The sequence below is a fragment of the Montipora capricornis genome, chromosome 6, assembly GCF_036669925.1.
Source record: "Montipora capricornis isolate CH-2021 chromosome 6, ASM3666992v2, whole genome shotgun sequence".
In the NCBI taxonomy this organism is placed as follows: Eukaryota; Metazoa; Cnidaria; class Anthozoa; order Scleractinia; family Acroporidae; genus Montipora; species Montipora capricornis.
Genome location: NC_090888.1, coordinates 39,257,293 through 39,280,413, shown reverse-complemented (window position 1 = coordinate 39,280,413; position 23,121 = coordinate 39,257,293). Strand labels below are relative to the sequence as shown.

Genomic DNA, 23,121 nt, shown 5'->3' with positions numbered 1-23,121 from the left:
GAGCAACTCGAGTTCAGATAAAACGTTCCGAAACATGGCTTCCAAGATCTTGCTTCTGATTTCTTTCTTTGCTTTACTGAGTCCCCTTTGGAGTCTTCCTTTGCCTCTCCCTGATGGTAAGAGTTCATTCAGTTTGATTCAATTTTCTTTGTTTGATAATGCAAGTGTTGATCGGTTATTATGGTCATTTGTAGTTTTCCTCGTTTACGACATGTCTCATAATCATTGGATCCTGCGTCTCAAAATTATAAGCCCCACTAACAAGCGTTAAAATCAGTAAGTTATTTTAGCTTTTTTTCCAGCAGGGAAATGATGATTTCCAAGTATTTAAGATTTAAAGACATTTCCGTAAAAGTATGTCTAAGCATTCTAATGTATGTTAAAATTAGGTGCTCGTCAAAGCCAAAACTCATTTTGCTTGCATCAAGACAGCGAGGTAAATGAATTACTGGTAGCTTGTTTCATCACGCACGAAACGACTGAGTATAGAGTTGTCATTGGAGACTTTCATGATGATGCCAATTTGTCGTTTGCAAATGAGGAAAAAATACTTAATCTAGGACTAGATTAGCAGAGTATGTCACTTAGAATTAAAAAAGAACTGAGAAAAAACCTTAAGAAAAAAAGTTTGAATAAAAAAATTGAAAAAGTCAGTCGAACGATGTCGAACTCAGTTCAATGGCTCAATTGCAAGTGCATTTAACCTCTACGCTACCGAAACAAAGGCGATTTGGCATTTTATGTATTGAAATGAAGTTAATCTTAACAATTTATTGAAAGCTTACCGAATAAAAAGGCTTGGTTACCAAGAAGGGCATCGACCGTCAAGTCAAAAATGGAATCGCTTGTTTACGAAACGGAAATTAGCATCCACGACGCCAATGTGAACCAAAATGTAGAACTAGTAAGTTCATGTTTTTGAAACGTTTTCCTCCACATTCCAGTTCAAGCTGAACTACCCCGTAAAAAAAGAGTAATGTTAAGGCCGGTGTCTACTATTGTTATTGCGCATAAGTTCTGCGCATCTCCAGATTCTCGGATTTCCTATCGCCGATGCTTACTAATACTAGCAAGAGATTATATATAATCTCTTGATACTAGATATTTTTGCACGGTTTAAAACTATCCGGAGAAAGGAGATCTTAGTAAGTAGTCTTGGTATCCAAAAAGAAAATTGGGCGTAACCATGCATTTTTGAGAGATAATTAAGCTTCAGTTTGAGAAAGGACGCCACACATTGCTTTCTATTTTAAAGCTTTTTACAAATATTGTTCACGAATTATCTTTGAAAAATGCGTGGTTACCCCCAATTGTCTTTTAGGATTTCAATAACACTTGTTAAGATCTACATTTCCTGCATAATCACACACCGGGGCAAAAATATCTTTAATTAGTAGGCACCGTCCTTAAAACAAAGAGGAAAAATTAAAATTCAATGATATGTCCCCAACTTTACATAGAACTTGAGATTTGATTGCACAATTGCAAAAAAAGAAAAAAATTAAAAGAAACGTACGAAGCTTCAAGACGCGGGTGCTCTCTTCGAATCCAAGTTCTGCGCGGACTCAACTAACTAGACCGCTCGTAGCATAAGCTAGTTGCATGAGTTGTATTGAAACCAGTGAATTCATGCAAATGACCGCAGTGTCAAAATTTTGTCGCAGCAAAAAAATGTATTTTTTAACAAAAATGCATTATGTCAGATGAGGCGAATTTTGCAGTGACTTGTTGCCTTGAGTGTTCCGAATTTTAACTTTGCTCTCCCGCATATCCGTGTAAAAAAACAGTTGACAAATCCAAATTCGTTCTTTCATGGTCAACAGATGGAGGCTCTGACGATGTTGCTGAAAAAGAAGATAAATTTGATGCAAAAGACGATACTGACGATGACGATCCTGATGACGCCGATGATAATGGCGATGAAGATCCTACGGGCGATGACGCTGACGCTGATGATGACAATGATGATGACAACGATGATTATAATGATGACGAGGACGATGAAGATACTACTGACGTTGATGATGATGATGATGATGATGACGATGAAGACCCTTCGAACGAAGACGATGACAATGACGATGAAAATGATGACGATGACAATGATGATGACAACGATGGTGATGGTGATGGTGATGATGATGAGGACGATGAAGATCCCACTGACGATGACAATGACGATGATGATCACAACTAAGAAGTGATAAAAATGACGAAAAAGATGCTGAAGACTAAACTATGGAAAAAAGAACTGTATAACGATGGAGATTTGCAAACGAGATTGCCGATAGCCCACGTACCAAAAAGATAACAGTTAATGAGAAATCGTGCATCCATCCATGCTTTCTTTTATCTATAATTAATTTATTTAACCTACATAATTCTGTGCTTGTACATCGAAGATGAAATTGAGTTTATTTTATTTATTATTCGTTGCAGTTTAATTCACGCTTCAAGTATATTCAAAGTTTGAACAATTCAAGTCAATTGTCGTGAAATCTCCTTCCATAAAAATACTTACCCTTACTCATGGGTTCCTGGTAACGGCAGGAGCCCATCTGGAGCGTGCAACTTCCATACAGTGTCTGTAAAACTGCGTTTTCACAAGTAGGTTCATTTTTAGACTAGCCCTTCCCGCGACTTAGGGAAAAAAACAACGGGAGTTCCGGTTCGGTGACCCTATGACGTCAGCTTAATTTCTTGTAATTGGTCATCGGGCTCCTCTGGGAGTCTCAATCGAGGGAATCTCAACCTAAAAATAAATCGGTCTGTGAAAACGCCGTTACACGAACACAGTAGAGTTGTAGGCTCCCGGGTCTTGGTTCCTGCCGTTACCTACGTTTTTAATTTAAACCGTACAATCAAATTTTTTAAGATCAGAAAAATTATGGTAGCAGACAACTTGGTATCTTATTACCTATGTTTATGCTTTAAATAAACTTTATCATGAAAAGTCTCCTTGGGCCTTTTTAATTTGTTCAAAGATAAACCTAAATCGGGACCAGGTATGTTTGTCCTAGTGAATAAGTGAAAGTCAAATTATCCCGATGTCTGTGTGTACAAAATATCCTTCGATCATTCTGACTAGTCAACAACAAAGAAACTGTCGTGGAAAGACCATATGGAGCGTTTTCACTCACGTGACCAGCAGTCATATTGGATTACTTAAAGAAAAGAAATTATATGCATAAATATAGAGTACAATTCCCAAAGGATTAGTTTGGTACACCATCATGGCCACCATTTCTTTGTTTTGGAACACCAACATGGCCGCCATGACGTCATGTGAAAACGCTCTATTCGCTTGTTTTGCAAAAAGCAGCTATGAAAAAGTCGTAAATCAGTACTTTGCATGGTACAACTAAATCTCTTCATAACTAGTACATTTTTTGAAAAAAAGCTATTGAAGGCTTTTACGTGTGTCACCGGTTTGGGGGAAAATAATGGTAATTAAGGCAGCGAAAATTGGGCTCATCCTCGGTGTAAAAACCTGTGAAACTCACAGATGACGTAACACAAAGGAAAACAAAAGAGCAAAAACAAAAACATCAAACAATAGCCTAACCCTAGCACAAGCTAACAAAACAAAGAAAAAGTTTCACAGGTTTTTACATCGAGGTAAACCCGAAAATTGACGCGCAACTTAATTAATAGGGCGGAAATTAGCTTTGACACAAATTATATAAGCACGAATTTCATAAAGCGTTAAATTCCTATTTAATTAAAAGTAGCCTTCCATAGGAAATGCAGCCTTTGAATTGTACTGTCGCCAAGTAGCTGAACTCTTCTTAACGTTCTACAATCATCTTTTAGCATGCAATATGGAGTATCCCTTGAGTCACTTTTATTTATGCTCGTCTCTGTGAACCATTCCGGCATGGCATAGCATGGCATAATTGGTAATAATATACATATGTTTACGTTATTCACAGGCAGGGATTTCCGGTGTGGTCTTGAGTACGGGGACTTACTCAAGGCCGACCCCGTTCTCAAGATCTCAGGCACAGTTTTTCCTATACGAGCTGACCTAAGCCTGTGAATAACGTATTTATTTTTTCTGCTTTTTTTTTCTGAAAATGAACGTGGCAAACCGGTTTGAAAAGAGTCTTTCTACGCGCTCTACGACGCACTGTCACAGTTAAAATTTAACTTATAATTGAAAAAATTAAGCGCTCCGTTTGCCAAGTTCAGAGAAAAAATATAGATTAACGATAAGACAGAGCCTCAAATATCTCTTGGTACAATAAATATAAAAACCTAACAGCTATATTTCATATGAAGCACAGAGAAATGAGCTATACAAACTAAACAAAAGTGCTTTGTCTTGTTGAAAATGAAATGACACTTTCATATTCGACCATATTCGGTTTCAGGGAAAGTTCTTTAAACACGAGAAAAAAAATTGTGAAAAATACTCAAACATGTTAGTCTCTGCCTTCATGTCTTATTATTGAAAGTATTTAATTTTGTTCTCCTTCAAGTCCTTCACAAACCAGTGCAAAAACTACACAAGACAATTTTGTCGACATTGGTTCATGCATAGTTAAGAAATGTAGGCTGGTTAGGAAACTCAACAAGTCTCTTTGTTTGATGTTTTTGTTCTTTAATTATTTAGTGAACGGTCCGAAAACGTAGAGCAAATTTTTCACTTGGAAGCCTTGAGGAAGGAAAATATGGCCTCTTCCTTCGAGTTACACTAACCTGCAGTCATGAAAAAAAGAAAGCATAAGTAGTATCACACACAGTTCAAAACTGCTCACAAAAGCAACGCAACGGATCGAGATCATTGTATTTTACCAATGATTTAATTGAGCACGTATTCAGGATTTCATTTCTTTTACGGTCCTTGACTCGCCCTTCAATGTCACGGTAAAGTCACGTTCTGTTCAGTTTTCTTTCTTTCCGATTTTTCGCTTTTCAGTTCTGGTATGAAGTCCTACTACTACGTATACTGAAGTGTGCTGTGTTGAATTGCTGAGGTGAAGACTGAGATGTCGTGATTCACTGGTTGAAAAGAGTCAGCGATAGGCGCAAAAACTGATACTACTTGATATTATAATTAAAAAATTTCGTCGACAGAATGTAAAAATCTAGAAAAGCATAGTTGCCTTTGTGATTACTTCAGCAATGTGGCAGTTTCACTGAAGAGTGTTTGGTGGGCGAAAAAAAATTAAATATAACATCAGTACTTAGGCGCCTGCACTAGCTTTCAGTAGCAAGAATTGATTTTAAAATCTTGATAATCACGTTTGAAGCTCTACATAATCAAACACCCAACTACAGCAAAGAATGTTGAAGTCGACTACAAACCCGGCCGTTCTCTACCTTCATCATCTCACTGCCTGCTCCTTACGCCAACACCAAGCTAAAAAGCTGGAAATAGAGCCTTCCAAGTAGCTGCACCTAAGCTATGGAACTCGCTATCCAGTAGTATACGTTTCGCCAGCACTTCAACCAGTTTCAAAAGATTAAAATGTGCGATAGATACACATTGAGAATGAGAATTTTAAGAATCTGTTAAGTTGTTAAATTGTCGAATGACGTCTGAAATTAGTGATCAGGTCTAATAAGTATATAGGTTCTTAGGTTTTATCATTAACAATATCATGATTTATTATTATTATTATTATTATTATTATTATTATTATTATTATTATTATTATTATCATCATCATCATTATTATTAGTATTATTATCTCATGGCGTTTACGCTATGGCAGATGTTATACCGCATTTAAACCAAAGGAGCGAGCCATAGCCAATGGCCGAAGGTCCTTTGGGTCATACCCTCTTGCTTAGTTTTCCAGAACCTTTCTTAGGATCCTTGCTGTTCCCAACAAGGCTGTTTTCTGCAAGAGTCCTTTATTGATAGCAATCCCTAGCTTCGCAAGCCATCCATCTAACCTTTTACTTACTCCTCCAAGTGCACCAACCTGACTATCGGTACGACTTCTACATGTCTGATCCCCCATATACTCTTAATTTCTCTCTTTAGCTCCTGGTGCTTCTCCACCTTTTTACCTTCCTTCTCATGCACCCTGTGGTCCCACGGTGACGCAATATCCACAGTGATTACTTTATTATTTTCCTTTTCTACAACAACAATGTCTGGTTTTCTGGCTGCGATGATATGGTCACACTGGATGGACATGTCCCACAAGATCTTAAAACTTTCGTTTTCCACAACCCTTTCTGGTTGGTGCTCATACCATTTCTCACTTCTGTCAATACCATACTTACAACAGAGTTTGAAACGCGTTCCAAACTAAAATGGGTTTTTCCAAAACCAATATTTTTCAGGTGCACCAATCTGACAATATTGTCACGCTTTCTCTTGTACTCTTTCTGCGCCAGTTTGTTACATTCACTGATAATGTGGTTTATTGTTTCACCCTTCTCCCCACACAATCTGCAAAGTGGGGAATCCACTGACTTGTCAATGTTGAACTTGACATAAAATCTTCTCAGTGCCTGTTCTTGTGCTTCAAAATAAGTGCTTCAGTTCCGATTTTTAAATCACTATTTCTTGTCCATTCTTTGTCAACTGTCCCCGACATATCACGTAGGAATTGGCCATGCATTTTTTTTCTCTTTCCATCTGTTCAAGCTAGCATTCTGTCTTTCTTGTTTAAAGTTTCTCTTTTCCTTTGCTTCATCACTGTTTAAAATTCCTACCCCTCTTACTCCTGCCAACACTCTCTCGTTTGAATTCTTTAGATACCATGCCAGATTATTTTCCTCAGCCATTCACACATATTTGGCAGCTAATTAGGCCTCTTTCTCCTTTCTGTCGTGATAAATACAACCTGTCTACATCACTTTTGGGCTGTAAAGCCCCATACAGTGACATCGTCTTCCTGGTTTTTCTATCCAGCTTCTTTAGTTCTTCACTCTTCCAATCTATCGCACCTGCGCTATACCTCAAGATTGCAACAGCCCATGTGTTGCCAGCCATGATCTTATTCCTTCCACTCAACTTTGTCTTTAACACTAATTTCAGCCTCCGTTTATATTCCTTTGAAACCAAGGCTTTCATTTCCTTCTCCTTCAAATGATCTGCTTCCAGAATTCCTAGGTACTTATACCCACTGTCGTCGATCTCCTTCATAACTTGCCCGTTTGGTAGCACAATTCCTTCTATTTTAGCAATTTTACCTCGTTTCAGTACTAGCACCCCACACTTCTTTATTCCAAATTCCATCCCTATGTCCGAGCTAAATATGTGAACTGTCTGTGCAAGGGAATTAATCTGTTCATAACATTTCCCAAACAGTTTCAGGTGCTCCGTGAACAGTAGATGGTTTATCTTGCACTCACTCCCCACTCATACCCAACGTTTGACCTTCTCAGCACTAATGAAAGTGGCACCATACACAGTACAAACAACAACGGCGAGAGGCTATCTCCCAGGAAGATCCCTCTATTGATGTCCACCACTCCCAATGTCTGTCCACATAACGTCAGTTCAGTCTTCTACTCATCCATACTGCTCGCGAGAAAATGTCTCACATTAGCCGCAACACCAAACGTTCCCAGACATTCCATTATCCAACTATGTGGCACCATATCATACGCCTTGCGGTAATCGATCCAGGCCATGGCAAGGTTCGTGCGCCTTCTTTTGCAATCCTTAAGAATCACCTTATCAATCAGCAGTTGATCTTTAGTCCCCCTTCTTCCTCTCTTACACCCCTTCTGTTCTTCAGGTAGTATTTCCTCGAGGTGTTCATACATCGCCTCAACAATGACTCCTGTCATGAGCTTCCACATAAGAGGAAGGCAAGAGATAGGTCTATAGTTGTCAACTGCACTGCCCTTACTAGGATCCTTCAGACATAAAGGTTAACCACTCAGGTAACTTCTCTTCTCCATTTAAGATGTTAATCAGTTGTTCAGCAATTTTCCATGAAGGGCCCTCAACATTTTTAACCAGAAACCTTGCACACTATCCCTGCCAGGGGCTTTCCAACTTGGCATCTTTCTACAATGGGTAGTTATCATCTCAGATGTTATCTCCAGATTTCTTTGTTGGTCATTCCTAATATCATTTCTGATGTTAGTTAGCCACTCCGCATTCCGCGTGTTCTTTCCCTACACTCCAGATGTCACCCCAAAACGTCTTACTATCGTCCGCATCAGGGAGTATATTATCATTCCTGGCCTTACCATTCAGCTCCTGGTAGAATCTCTTCTGATCTCGCTGGAATAGCATGTTCTGTTTATACTGCATGACCCGTTGTCCATATCTCTTAATTTTTGCGGCTTTAACAAGTACCCTCTCTTTCAACTCTTCAATCACTGTTGTGATCTTTTTTCTCCCAATGTTGTACTTCTTTTCAAGCTGTATAAACTTTCTTCTTTTTCTTAATTCACCTCTTTTTTCCCTTTCCAGGATATTGATATCTTTCGTAAGCATTCTAATATCTCCTTCAATTCTCCTTTTCCACCACGGCTCTTTGTTCTGCTTTTTTGCGGTCTGCTTGAGGCGTATTTCTTTAGCAATGTAGATACTTACCGCATTCATAAGTTTGTTGGTTTCCGTGATGTTTCTAGTTGGAATTATTATTATTATTATTATTATTATTATTATTATTATTATTATTTCTTTCTTTATTTTTTTATTTGGAAGTTTTAAAACAGTTTTAAACAGAGAAATATCTATATTGCTCGTAAATTTATAGTTCTTACCTTTTGGAGATATTTTAATTTTTGTAAATATTTTTATTATGCAAATAAAGTGATTATTTATTTGCGCCCAGAGGGCTACGAACCAAACCCAATTCGAAAAAATATGTGTTGGAAAGCATCACATGGTACCATGTACTAAAGAGAAAATCGCACAATCAGCGAGCAACCATGCCAGAGAGAATTTAATATTCAGAAAAAAGACCATTCCAGAATTCGATGATCAATAACATTGAACGTTTTCCTGAAGTCCAGGAGCGCCACTCCTATTGCAGAGACCCTCCCATTCGTAGCCTCCGCCAGGTTATGCACCATTGAGATAAAAGCTTGAATAGTCGCGGATTTGGGAATTGGTTTAAACTGATTAGGGGCAATCTTCCGAAGAATAGCAGGAACCACTTGAATAACTTCCACGGGACGAAAAATTGGATTTACATAGCGTCAAATGTCTTGTCAAATGCGCGATAAAGACCGCGTTTGTTACAGCTTTACGTGCCTTTGACGCGCTTCAAATATTATCTTTGCGGTTGCCTTTGCAGGGGGGTCTCAGGTAGTAAAGGCCGTTTTTACTACAGTTTTACACCCAACCTTTGACAAGCATCAAAGGTGTTATTTGACAGTCCTTTGTTATTCTCACAAAGGTGTCGTCAAAGATATCTTAGCTTCAATTCAAAGACTTGGCAAAAGTGTTGTCAAAGATGTCTGAGATTCAGTTCAAAGGTTTGACAAAGGTGTGGTCAAACATGTCTGAGATTCAGGTTAAAGATTTGACAAAGGTGTAGTCAAACATGTTTGAGATTCAAGTCAAAGATTTAGCAAAGATGTAGCCAAAGATGTCTTGGGGTGTATTTATAGCTGTTGGCTTGAAGCGCTGAATTAAAAACTCAGATCTCTGGACTACTTTTCCTTAATCAGGACGGTAGAACGAAAACTTCTGAATTTTTCCAGCCGTAAAAGACACCGTTCAACTCAAACAACTGTCCATCATAAATGTACTTGAGTCTCAATTGAAACGTTTTCCAAATATCTAAAATATGTTTAGAGTGCCATTTCTGAAACCACCGTAGTCAAATTAATTTGCCATCCACCCCCGTGTTATGCCATATAAGAGACAGACTGAGATGCAGATACGACGAAAAACTGTGTTGTTCCATTTTTTATTCAAAGGAATTCATACTCTTGGCAAAACCAAGAATCTCACACCTTATATTCTGTAATATCTCTAGGAATCGATTTTGTTGCGCATTTTTAAGTGGTAGTATACATCCAAAATGTAAATGTAAAAGGGTATAAATAAATCGAAGGATGGGAATTATTTTTTTTCAATTCCCGTGCTTCACTTCTTTCAAGGCTTCAATTTATTTATACCTGTAATATTTACACTACACGCACAACAAGCGCCGTGTTATCAACAACTTTGTTGCATAACAAGTACAATCACTGTCACGTAGAATTAGTTAAGTTAATTTATGACAAACAATCATGACACCTCTCTTGGAAGTATCATGTAGCTGACAATATCAAGAGTAGTGGACAGAAGTGACAGGGTAAATGGAACCACTGAAAACTTTGAAAAAAAAACTGATATAATCTTGATTTTTTTCTTACTCACCAAAAACAAGTCAAAACCGAAACAATAAGTTCAATAGGAACTTCCCATGAAACAGGGTTTTAACTTTGAGGCAAGCTAATAAGTTATATTTATGTTGTAGTTCATTGTGGAAAACAGCTTTAGCCACACCGACTTGAAATTAACAAAATAAACTTCGAGTAAACGCTATTTCATGCGAAAATCCGCCAAAATTATTTTTAACTCTTTGTGCCAATCGACGGCCACCAGCATACTAACTAGATTTTGCACCAATTGTAATCATTGATTTCATTTTTTTTTTTGCATGATTAAAGTCTTGCGGTGACAGTGTGAGGTGAAAAGACTTTGGCTTTCCCATTTTTATTACGTGCCGGGAAATAAATGTAAGTTCCAATTGTTCTATTTCCTAGATAGAAGTTAAGACTTCTTCAACAACGAACTATAGATATTCTTGGTGCAAAAAAATTGGTATTCTTCAAATGAGACGGCCATTGTTTTATGAGTAATATAAAATGCAACTCTCCAACTCACACAATCGGTCACCCAATAAATGGTTTAGCAGCACGTCAATCAGGTATCAGGTATCAGGCAGGATTCCTGGTAGTATGCTGATGGGCTTCTAAGGTGAACTTTTGAAGTTCTGCTGCTATTCTACTGCATTTTTTGCACAGAACACAATTTTTCCAAAGAATGGTTATTTGTGCATAGAAGACAACCAGACATTCTCTATATATGCATTAGCATGGCTATTTAAACAATAGAGTGTTTCTGTCGAGGAACTATCGGCTGATAGTTGCCCCGCGGAAATTTGATGTTCTTAAAACAAATATTTGCCCGAGAAGCGAAGCTTCGAGGACAAATATGCTACTTTTAAGAACATCAAATTTCCAAGGGGCAACTATCACACCGATAGTTCCGAGACATATACACTCTATTGTCTTTATTGTTAACTACTAAATTTTCTTCCGCGCGCCAGCTCAAAAATCATGTTGAATTATTTTTAACTTTATTAGACGAAAGCCGTGTCAGCCAATGTAAATTTTGAAAAAGAAAACAAACAAAAACCCTCTTCATACAATTTCGATTGTTTATTTTCCATAAGGCCGCTTGTTTACAGATGTATTTTCAGCGGACGACTACTATCCATCCGGGTATTTTCCTCGGACGGGCACTATGGGCTGATAGTGTCTCTCCACGGACGAACACTATCGCGTCACGTGATCAATTTAAACCAATAAGAATCGGAGAAAATTTAGTTGTGAACTATAATAGTTGATAGTCAGCAAGTGCGTCAACTAAAGATTTCCAAAATATTATCAACAGCATTTTGGGCGGTATGACGGTCAAGTTTCCTTGGTCAAACTCTCTTAATCTCTAATACTGGTTTAACGCTAATGTTACCAAGTTTTAAGCACTGCGGAACAACGCGGATTGCCCACTGCGGGGCGTCTTGCGGGGCAATACGCCGCTCTGACAAGTTTTCTGGTTGTTGTTATCTTGTCCTATGAGGCCACCTAGGCGGATCTTCTACGCAACGATTTTCTGTCCAAAGATCTCATCAGCATGTCGAGCTGGGTTGACCACCAAGGCAGCCTTTGTCATGAACTTCCTTTTCCTCTTCCTTTCTTCTTCGTTTTCAAGCTCTTCGCTATCACCACTATCACCAGTCGCGGAGTTGTCTGATGACATTTACGAATTAAGACTTCAGCACAATTTCTTGCTTGATTTTAATGGCCTCTTTTATCGAGACACTTTCTGTGAAATTAAAGGAAAAGACAAAATAACTTCACCATGCTGAATTTCCACCTTTCTGCACTTTACTCACATTTCCCAGCATTTGTAGTGTCTCTGTATGCATTTCATATATATAAAAAACAGACGACGACGGCGAAAAAAAGAGTGGCAGGGCAGGGCCAAGAAGGAAGTTCAGGACATTCTCAATCAGTCTTTTCTCCGTTTATGTGAATAGTAAAGATCATTGGTCGCTGTTTAATCAGAGCAACCACAACAGAGAAGATGCTGTGGTCGTCGAGAGTTCATTGGTTTACAGTCAACCAAAACTAACCCGGCCTGTGAGCTCTCGACCTTTTGGTTAAGACTAGCCCGCAGGGTACCCAAAATAAACCTAATAAACCTCTCCCCGATCCACTAAATCCTGAACGGCCCTTACCAGGCAAGTACTGCTGGTTGTATGTTCGATATTTATCAGCATTTTTTTTTTCAGGGAACGGGTTCCAGCGCTTTCTGAGCTATTACGTATGATCTTTATGGGCTATTGATGCACTATTACAGCAAAGAAAGGAACGGTAACTTATGTTAGTGTCTTTCTTTTGATCTAAAAGGATTCTGTTTTGGAATCGAACGGACTAATCGAGCTAATTTTCCATGATGCAAATCCCTTCCTTAACCACACAAAGGAAAAGACACAAACAAATCGAGAGTATCAGTAAACCATAAAGTTCTGTGTCCTATCATAGGTAGCGCAAGCTCGATATATGTGTATCTGTACTATGTTATGTACGAGTAGGAATTTTAAGATTTGTATGGGACAATGGTTTTTCGCAAAAGTAAAAAACATATATGTATGAATTTACGTTTTAAAATAAGAAATAGTTTCCCTCGCTTCAGTCTTGTGTTTCTTTGTCTTTGCTTCAGTTTCTGGGTCGATTAAGAGCGGGTTAGGTGGTTTCGGTCCCTCTTCTATAGAGAGGGAAAAAAGGAGGAACTAAAAACCACCTAAATCGATCTTAATGGACCCAGAAACCGTACCAAAGACAAAGAAACAGAATATTGAAGCGAGGTAAGCTGTTTTTTTTTAATTTTAAATCGTGAATAGTTTTTAAATTTTGAGAAAAGCCGTTTTCCCCGTACAAACCCCTATATTTCTGCTCTTGCATAAAAAAGTACAGTACAGATACACATATATCAAGCTTGGGCTACCTGTGGTGGAACGAAAAATTTGTTATGCGCAGTGAACGTTGCATCTGGTGACACTCCTTGCGAAAATATTGGGGAAGGAATCTGCGCTGCAAATAACCAAAGATGCCCCCTTCAACAAGGGTAATTTATACTGTACGCAAAAGTGCAGAATATTTTGCTAGTACAAATCTATCATTTTCGTTTAGCGGCTCAGCTGTGAAGATTTCATTTAAAACTAATGCTGCTACTATCAGAAATTCAATTCTCATTTTAAGTGGATTTATACTGATGATGGTCAGTATAAAAAAAGCCCTAGAGCGCTGGATCGAGGACAATATGATGTCATTCTTAATCAGTAAACCGCAAACCTTTTCCAAGGGTAAAGGGTGGGGTTTTCTACCTAACAGTTGTCATGTCGGGTAGTTAAATTGATTTTACAAATTCAGTGTATTAATTTCTTTAGTTTTCAAAGTCTTCACCAAAGGGAACCCGGCAAAGCAGGAACCAAATAAAATGTATTCTAATATTTGAGAGCAAATACTGCAGCCTTACAGGCATGAGAGAATTAAAAACGATTTTCTTCAAACAGACCCTATCGCAAGTGGAGTTTTGAGAAAATGAGTATTTAGCTCACATAAAACCCATATAATATTACACATGTTTGCATTCATTTTACATTACTAGCTGACAATCTCCCTTCTTCAACTTTTTGTTCTACCAACAGGCCCTAAAGATAAAACCTATACAAAATTAACCCTTTTAATCCAAATTGCCCAGGGGGAAGACGAGTGTGCTAATAACAATAGTATATGCCTTCTAACTAGGACTCTAATTTTAGTAAAGGCTGCTAGGTGTTTTCTTGAAGTGCAGTGTTTAATTCAATTGCAGAACCTATGATTATCTTATTGCTAGTAGATGGAGGGAGAGGATTTAATGGGGAAAGCAAATTGTGTATCTCATTTCTTATGCTATGTGTAAGTGGTTCTGTAGATAATAAAACACATGCATGTGTAAGTAATGAATGGGGTACTGTAAGAATATGGCTATTACCTCATGACATCTTTGTAGTTTTCTTTGCATGTGTAAAATAATGTTCTGCATTCCTGCTCAGATCTGCTTTTGTCATTGCATCTTTGGGAATAAAAAGAGGTCTTAATTTCTCCTACAGAAAGTTGATACCATGTACATATTAAGTAGTGCTTTATTAATGCATAGTGATATGACATGTGCACATCTGTACTTCATGAAAAGACAAATGCACTAATCCAATTAGGGTGCACACTGCTGCCAATAACTGATGACTGCGGACATGTACTCTATTGTTTGCAAAAAATGTGGATGCTTTAATTAAGAAATAGCCTGCATTCTTAGATGCAGATGCTCCTCAAGCAATGGCAGTAGTGTTGTGATTGAATCTCTGCTGTTTTCTTCTTCAAAGTTTCAATGTACCCCTGCCTGAAACATAATTGGCTAACCTAAAAACACAATTATTTTCAACCATGTTTTAAAAAAATAGTAAAATTATTTTTTGAATAATCTTACTTCTTATGATGTATCCTTGTTTGCCTTTGTCCATGGTACTGAATATTTCCAATATTTCTGTATTTACTACTTAATTTGTACTATTGAGGGGTTACTGGCTTTATGAATTGCAAATTAAAGTTAAAGGTAAAATGTCTGTCATTAATTCATTGTTATATATCAGACATACATTCTGCATGTACATTCACTTGAAATGTCAAAATCAGTATGTTTTCATGGGGATTAGATTAGACATTGACAGGGTCACACTTATTTTTCCTTAATCAATCACTGAAAACTTATGTCCCCATTAATTAATTTAATTAACCTTTTGACACCCAAACCGGTCAGACTTAGTATTTTACTCTGTCTAATGCCAGACGATTTTACTCGTCAATGGGGAACCCCCGGGAGTCAATGGGTTAATCTGAGCTACTTTGATTTTTTAGCTAATAATCAAACAGAACGTTTTTTGATACTGAAATACCCAAGATCCCTACAATCGTGGTCAAACGTTGTTGGGAAGGTTGTGGGCATCAGCTCACTTCACACCTAATTCGATTTTTCTAACTATTGCCTGAAGTATTTGGGAAATACCATGCTCTTGTGATCCCCCTCCCCCACATTCAATGTTGGAGTTCTTCAGGTAAGAAAAGTCACCATTTTTTTTACCTGGAAAATCCAACATTGAAAACGGGGAGGGGGTGTTTGTAAAATGAAGTTACCTTCCCAACACTTTTGTCCATGACTGTAGATTTATCTTCACCACCACTTAGTGAACAACATTCTCTAGTACAGATGATGAAGTGAGTTCCCTCAAACATTTTGATTTAACTTCTTCATATTAACATTCATGATGGCTTTACCTGAAAGTTAAGTCATAAGAAAATAATAATATATAGAAGTAAAGAGGTATAAGATGTATAAATTCGAAATGGTCTTAAATTTCATTGTGAAAATTTATGATCTTCCTGATTCCTTCTTGGATCAGCAAGCTTGGTAAAGGATTATTTGCAACTAGATCCATTTTATTATAACAAAGCTCTTGTGGTTTATTATTTTTTTACCCATTGCAGACTCACCATGCACTTGGGAATCATTTCTTTCGAAGATTGGCTGGAATAAAACCAACGATGAAACAGATACTCTGAGACTTTCAGTCAAATGATCTGCAATAGGCATCTGGCACAGAGAGCTTTCAGAGATCTATTACAGAAAGATGTAAGATGGTGTTAGACATGTTCTGGGATGTTATCTTATTCTGAACACCAATGCAAGTCCTCTGTATTGTGCTATACAGCCAGAGTGGCGGGAAATTCGTGCACTGTTTCATTAAAAAAATAGTGACTTTTTTTTTCTTTTCCAGTTTCCCTACCTTTGTTTTTGAAATCCAGTGTAACGTGCTGGGAAATTATCTGTCACTTTTACTGCCATTATTTAAAAGTAGAAACTAATCACGAAGTGATAATCCTTCAATCGCTATAAACCTACACTCGGCAAAAAGGATGACTTACGTGTATGAAGCATAGCGGCTTTGTTGTGAACTGTGAGATGAAAAGTGAATGAAAAAGACTAATAATTTTTAGATTGGCTTTTGAGTTAGGTGAACCAAATAGAATACTACTAAATGTCATAACGCATACGTACCCAACTTCTTTTTTTTTTTTCCACTGGCTTCTCCCGTTCCCATCGCTATCTTTGACCTTGCTTGTATTGTCTCTAGTAAATTTTCGATACCGTTTTGAGTTGTATGTTCAGTGTCCGGTCTTGCATACCTTCATTATCCCTTGGCTGAGACCTTTATCTTTCACAAAACATAATTTTTACCCGGCTGTACGTTTTCACAAAAGTAAGATGCTCCAAGTATATCGAAAGAATAAAAAACGACAAGTAGAACAAGCTACCGACGAACTTTTCGGAAGGTACATTTTCCCGCTCTTTTGTATATCCCATAAAAGGAGTTCTTGAATCAACCCTCTCCCCAGTGTCTTTCCTTCGGACCTTGTAGAGAGGTAGGGTTGGGGGGAGCATTCCTTTGCTGAGGTCGACGGAATTTTGGCACTAGTGCTCATTGAATTTTGTAAAAGCGAAAATCGACAAGAATGTGAACTAAGGCTACGTTTTGCTACTGGTAGACGTTTTTCAAGCAATAGATTCAATGTGTACTTGTTTGTGATAGGGGATATGGGGGAAATGTCACCAAGGGGGTAAAGGAGGAAAGCGAACACTCTACGACGGTCAGTGTTCCGTATTTGCCGAATCGTTTAATCTCCCAAAACCGTTGCCTTGGTTTTGTGTCTTTCCTTTGGCAATGCAAGTATCAACAAAGTAGGAAAGCCTGTTAAGATTTGAATTCACATTTGACGATAGTCAAACTTGAAGTCAAAGATGCTATCGTATTTGTCTTCGCCTTTGTCAAGTAACAAAGGAACGCACAAAGCCTCCTCAGGTTTGACTTCACATTTAACGTGCGTCAAATGTGAAGTCAAAGTTGTTACGAATTTGACTTGACCTTTACCATGGTCAAGGGCATAAGCAAATTGGTAATGGATTTGACCGTACGTTTGACGTGCGTCAAAGGTAAAGTCAAAAGCGATTCCAGATTTGACAAAGATCAAATGTGCAGCAAATCCAATTTTTCGTCCCGTGTTCAAACTCAAGAGCCTCAGAGTGAACGTCGATAGGACGGGGATGGTCGAGTGGTGTATATTTTTGCATGGGCTCCAGCAGGGCATTTTTCATCCCATTTCTCTTTGCCCTTCGTGGACATCCTCAATTCCATGGACATGAAGTTGTGAAGTAACGTCTTCACGCTCCGTCGCCGGGGCTATCCCTGCAATTTTCTTGACCTCACACCACCATTGACTTGATTTTGGGCTCTTGAGATTTGAAATTTTCGAAGTGGTCCACAAGATTACGGAAAAGACGGAAGAGCACAACATCCACTTGTACAGTGGTCTGTTGGCGTGAAATCTTTGAATTTAGGTGTGATCCACGGAGCTTCATTCACGTGTAATTTAACACTTTTAATAGACAAGATCTAGAAAAATGTATCACATTTATAGGTGGAGTCTAGCAGAGAAGTCCAGTCGACTGAGCCCAAAAAGCTTCCTAGCCCATGTTTGCAGCTAGGACTACAATCTTTTAAAATTTCTTCCCGAACAGTTGGTTAGCGGAAAATTGTGAGATGATATAAGCTTAAGTGCTTTTTAAGAAGATTCAAGAGAATATGAAGCAAGAGGGCAAATCCCTACACGCAAGGATGTTCATTTATAATTTATTTTTGGATTGGGCCCATGATGCGAAAGTTATTTTTATCTGTTGTTCCCATGACCAAGCGATCCAAACACTAACTGACAAATACTGAAGATGTCCTTGAAATAAGCACAACCAATGATATGAATAGGGGGTCAAATATGAGGGATTAGTTCGCTAATTAAATAAATTAAATAAGCTTGCTTAAATGAGGTAAAATGATAGTCTTTCTAACTGCTGCTAAGTTTCGACTGGTTGATTGCTAGATTCTCAGGATACCGCCTGCTCAAGATCAAAGATACCAATGAAATTAACAATTTTTCAACTATTTGAGGCCATATACTGTATGTTGTCTGCGTTTAATTAAAACGCATTTTTCCACTTTGATGCATTCGCACTTTATTGTTGCCCACTGACAGTCAATGCAGTTTCTTTCTCGCAAACCGGACGTCTTTCCAAACAAGTGCCTTGAAACTGATTTTAAGTTTACTTTCTAATGCTCAGTGTTAACGTTTTAGTCGATCGGACAGAAGAAAATAAAGAAGAGATGTGTTAGTCAATGATGATTTGAATAAAATCGGAAAACTCCGAGTGCTCCTATAAAAGGAGTCGAGTCGGCAGTTTTGAATTCGTCCAAATATATTTCTGAGAGTGACAGCCTGAACATTCTTCGAAAAAAAAGAAAAAAACAGTTCTATCATACCGAGAATTTGTCTACTTACAAATTGCTCATTTCAAATTAAGCCAGCTTGAAACACTGAAGGCCGTTTGAAACTCAATCTATTCACTTGTTTTAGGTGATAGTATAAACGCCTTTGTTTGTGGTCATTAGTTACTGAAAGCAAATTAAGAATCAAGTGAAACCTTTACTCGAATAAGTTGAATATGATATGAATACATGATGAACTGTTCTTCACGTAAAAAAGGCACTTTTATGTTTGATTTTTTTTTTCTTACCAACTTAGAGTTTATTTGGCTGATACTCGGGCTAAATGTTACGAAAACGTGGTCGATGATCAACATTATGTTGCATCTTGCTCAAAAGCTATGTGGTTTGTATTGAAATTATTTCCGTTTACCGCATCCACATCTAACATTAACCGGCAATATTGTTTTCTACATGAGAGAGGAATATATTAGTATGTTTTCTGAAACACGTGAGTAAAACCCATGCATGTTGCGCCACATTGGGTTTTCTTGCCATGGCCGGCTTCTAAATGTATTTGAGTTAATAGTGGTATTGGTTTTCGCCTTAAAGAGAAATATGCATGTTTAGTGTGAAATCTTAGGCGCTTATTACTTAGTCTTGTTTCCAGTTGCATCCATGGAAATACGAGAGGATAGGTGATATTTAATAGGTCTTACTTCAAAGCTCAGAGCGGCTTGTAAAACATATACCCGCTTGTTGTACAGCGTAAAAGTTGGATATCGCTATACTCGTTTTGTATAAGTTGCCGCCGAATTTATTATAACCATGACAACAGAAGCATAAATATTTCCATATACACTATATTGTTTTCTGGGGTTAGAAACGGGAATTGTCCTTCTCTTACGATGGATTTAGCACATTTAAACTTAGCTGATATCATTCGACTTCGACAGGGAGCTTGAAAAGACTTTAAGAACGGCTATGGCAACGGCAACGCCACAAAACAATAATACCATTCGTCAAAAGAGGAAATACAATCGTGCCGCACATGCGCCACACATTTTAAAACAAAGCTACTCTGCATAACGTGGACGTAAAATTACAAAATTCGAGGTTTAATGCGATCATACAATTGTGAACCTTTTATTCCCTAATCTTACTCTGAAACCTCTTGTACGAATTATTTTACGTAACTTCGCTTACCTTGTACGATGTAAGTGCTTTGAATAATCGAGAAAGACGCCTCGCGCAAAGTTTGCCGACGTCGCTGTCCTAAATATATTTAAATCAAGAAGCAAGAGCAACAATAAAGGTTACGAAAAGATCACCTAAAATTACAAGTACGATATATTCCTTACTGCTACTGCTAAAAAGCGGACAACAATGTGAAATAACAGCTATTCTGCTGCAGTTTCATAGACAAAGAAACTAGTACAAAACAATAATTTCAAATTAAAACATACTCATGTCCACTGTTAAAGTACTTTTATTGTTGTTTAGCCAGCTTTGATTCAAACCAGGCTTTTTGGCAAATTACAAGGATTGACTTCTTTTTTTTTTTTCCTTTTTACAAGTTCTGGATATGTGGTTTCATGCGGCAAAACTCGTGTTTGGTAATAAGCTGCAAAGACACCCTTTGATGACTTGGTAATTTCAGATGGGTACTCTTACAATTAGTAATTAATATAGTATCAAATCTGGTGACATATATATTTATAACAGGTCAAAACTCAAACGATTTTATCAATATCTCATTCTAGGTCTTCGTGGAAAGGAATAAATCTCCCTGGATATAGGGAGGGGTTAGTTTTTTTTTTCAATTATATGTTCATTAAAACAATTCGAAATCGTTTGTTTGCCTTATATGTGATTTACCGCCTGCACTATGCGGTAATATTCCTCGGCGGTACGTTTCCTCTCAGATCGGATAGCAACATAACATTTTTAGAAAGGTTGGTGTTGAAATGACTATTAAACCACACGACACATGTTATGGACAATCAAAAGTGTCTGGTTTCCTCACTATGCACGTAATCACAGAGGTTCTCTGTTGGACAAATATCGTGTACTCTTAATTTGGTAATGACTTTCATTACGTGAATAATACTGTAACATGAAAGCCTAGGATAAAAAAATAGATTTTCAACAAGTAACAGTTTTATCTTCGCTTGCTTATCGGTGAACTGCTATACTGATGAGATAAGCTGAAGTGCCTTACATGAATTTTTGTTGTCTTTTCCCCTGCTATAATTTGGACTTTGAGAGTCGCTTCAAGAGGGGTTGGTGACCGGCAATTTTTGAAATTAGAGACGCAAAGGCAAACTCCGGCTTTCGTAATAGAGCCATAGTAATTGTTCGAAGCAGAATATAGAAATATACGACCCGTATACGCTCATCCGTATACTTTAAACTTCATTTGATCAAGATTGCCTCCTCTCAGCGCAAAGCAACGAAACTTAAGAGCGCCACCTTAAATGAATTAGTTTTTAAACAAATGCATAATCTCAAGGGCTTGTATTTTTTCTTAATTTAGACTGATTTGTTTTAAAGATTGCCCGGGTAACCATGACAAATTGTATAAACTGACTAAATGAAAGCACTGATCCATGAAGTACATAAAACAGAGAAAATATAGGGTTTCCCTGTTAAACCCAGACAGTGTGTTCAATACTTTCAATTGGTTTTCATTTTGGTTAAAACGTAAAATGGATAAGGGCTGTAGGGCTAAAAGCAATTAAGAAAGTGCAATCACAATTGTTAAATTGACAAAATGTAACAAATGTTTCCAACGCCACAGAAAAAAATTCTAACTCTTAGGAAAGGACCAAGGTATCGAAAATAGCACGCTTTTGACGACGATAGAGTGATACTGCTGTTTTCGGCCTCACTCGAGTTCCTCTTTTGTTGTGTTTCCGTAACAATATATAGTTCGCAAAATCAAGTCGCGATATCCAGGGCATATCTCGAATATCATTGAGGCTATAAATGACTCTGTCATTTCAAAACTTATAAATTGCAAAAGAAAACTACAGGATATATCACTTCAAGCCTCGGCATCGTTGAAGAGCTATTCAAGTTCACATAAACGTTACAAAGACATGGCTTCCAAGATTTTGCTCCTAGTTTGTTTCTTTGCTTTGCTGAGTCCCCTTTGGAGTCTTCCTTTGCCGCTCCCTGATGGTAAGAGTTCATTCAGATTGATTCAGTTTTCTTTCTTTGATAATGCAAGTGTTAATCGGTTAAATTGATCATTTGTAGTTTTCCTCGTTTGCGGCATGTCTTATAATCATAAGATCATGCGTCTCAAAATTACAAGCTCCACTAACAAACGTTAAAATCAGTTGTTCTAGCTTTTTTCCAGCAGGGAAATGATGATTTCGAAGTATTTAATGGTTAAAGACATGTCCGTAAAAATGTGTTCATTCAGATTGATTCAGTTTTCTTTCTTTGATAATGCAAGTGTTGATCGGTTAAATTGATCATTTGTAGTTTTCCTCGTTTGCGGCATGTCTTATAATCATAAGATCATGCGTCTCAAAATTACAAGCTCCACTAACAAACGTTAAAATCAGTTGTTCTAGCTTTTTTCCAGCAGGGAAATGATGATTTCGAAGTATTTAATGGTTAAAGACATGTCCGTAAAAATGTGTTCATTCAGATTGATTCAGTTTTCTTTCTTTGATAATGCAAGTGTTGATCGGTTAAATTGATCATTTGTAGTTTTCCTCGTTTGCGGCATGTCTTATAATCATAAGATCATGCGTCTCAAAATTATAAGCCCCACTAACAAACGTTAAAATCAGTTGTTCTAGCTTTTTTCCGGCAGGGAAATGATGATTTCGAAGTATTTAATGGTTAAAGACATGTCCGTAAACATGTGTCTAACCATTCTAAAGTATGTTAAAATTCTCCAGTAGTCAATTGCAAAGCAAAAACTCATTTTGGCTTACATCAAGAGAGCGAGGTAAATGAATTACTGGTAACTTGTTTCATTACGAACGAAACGTCTAAGTATACAAAAAAAGTGAACAAAAAAGTAAAAGTAGTAAGTTCACATTTTTGAATTATTTTTCTCCATATTCCAGTTTGTTCAAGCTGAACTACCCAGGGAAAGCTTTAAGTAGAACTTGAGATTTGGTTGCACAATTGCGGAAAAAAATCCAAAGCAATTTACGAAACGTCAAGATGCAAGTGCAGACCCAAGATTTTTCTCCTCTTCGAAACCAAATTCCGCGCAACATTTTTTCTCGGCCCGTATTCTCCTCGCACTCAACTAACTAGACTGCTGTGCCCTCGTCGCACGAGTTGAATTGAAACCAGTATGAATTCATGCAACTTACCGCAGTGTCAAAATTCTCTCGCAGCAAAAAAATTCACAAAAATGCATCATGTCAGATGAGGCAAATTGTTACAGTATCTTGTTACCTTGAGTGTTCCGAACTTTAACTTTGCTGTCCCGCATATCCGCGTAAAAAACCAAATGACAAATCTAAACTATTTT

At 37.6% G+C, this 23,121-nt stretch overlaps 2 protein-coding genes across 2 annotated transcripts in view; both read left to right on the top strand.

The window, feature by feature from the left end:
• On the top strand, positions 1–3,034 carry LOC138050492 (secreted acidic protein 1A-like). The gene is made up of 2 exons (XM_068896814.1): positions 1–116; positions 1,824–3,034. The coding sequence occupies exons 1-2, from the start codon at positions 35–37 to the stop codon at positions 2,195–2,197; spliced, it is 456 nt and encodes a 151-aa protein (XP_068752915.1). The 5' UTR covers positions 1–34; the 3' UTR covers positions 2,198–3,034.
• An 18,684-nt stretch (positions 3,035–21,718) lies between these two features.
• Positions 21,719–23,121, top strand: part of LOC138053892 (germ cell nuclear acidic protein-like) — a 1,764-nt gene continuing 361 nt past the window's right edge. Inside the window, exon 1 of the mRNA XM_068900427.1 lies at positions 21,719–21,800. Coding sequence (XP_068756528.1) covers positions 21,719–21,800 — 82 coding nt within the window. The remainder of the gene's footprint in view (positions 21,801–23,121) is intronic.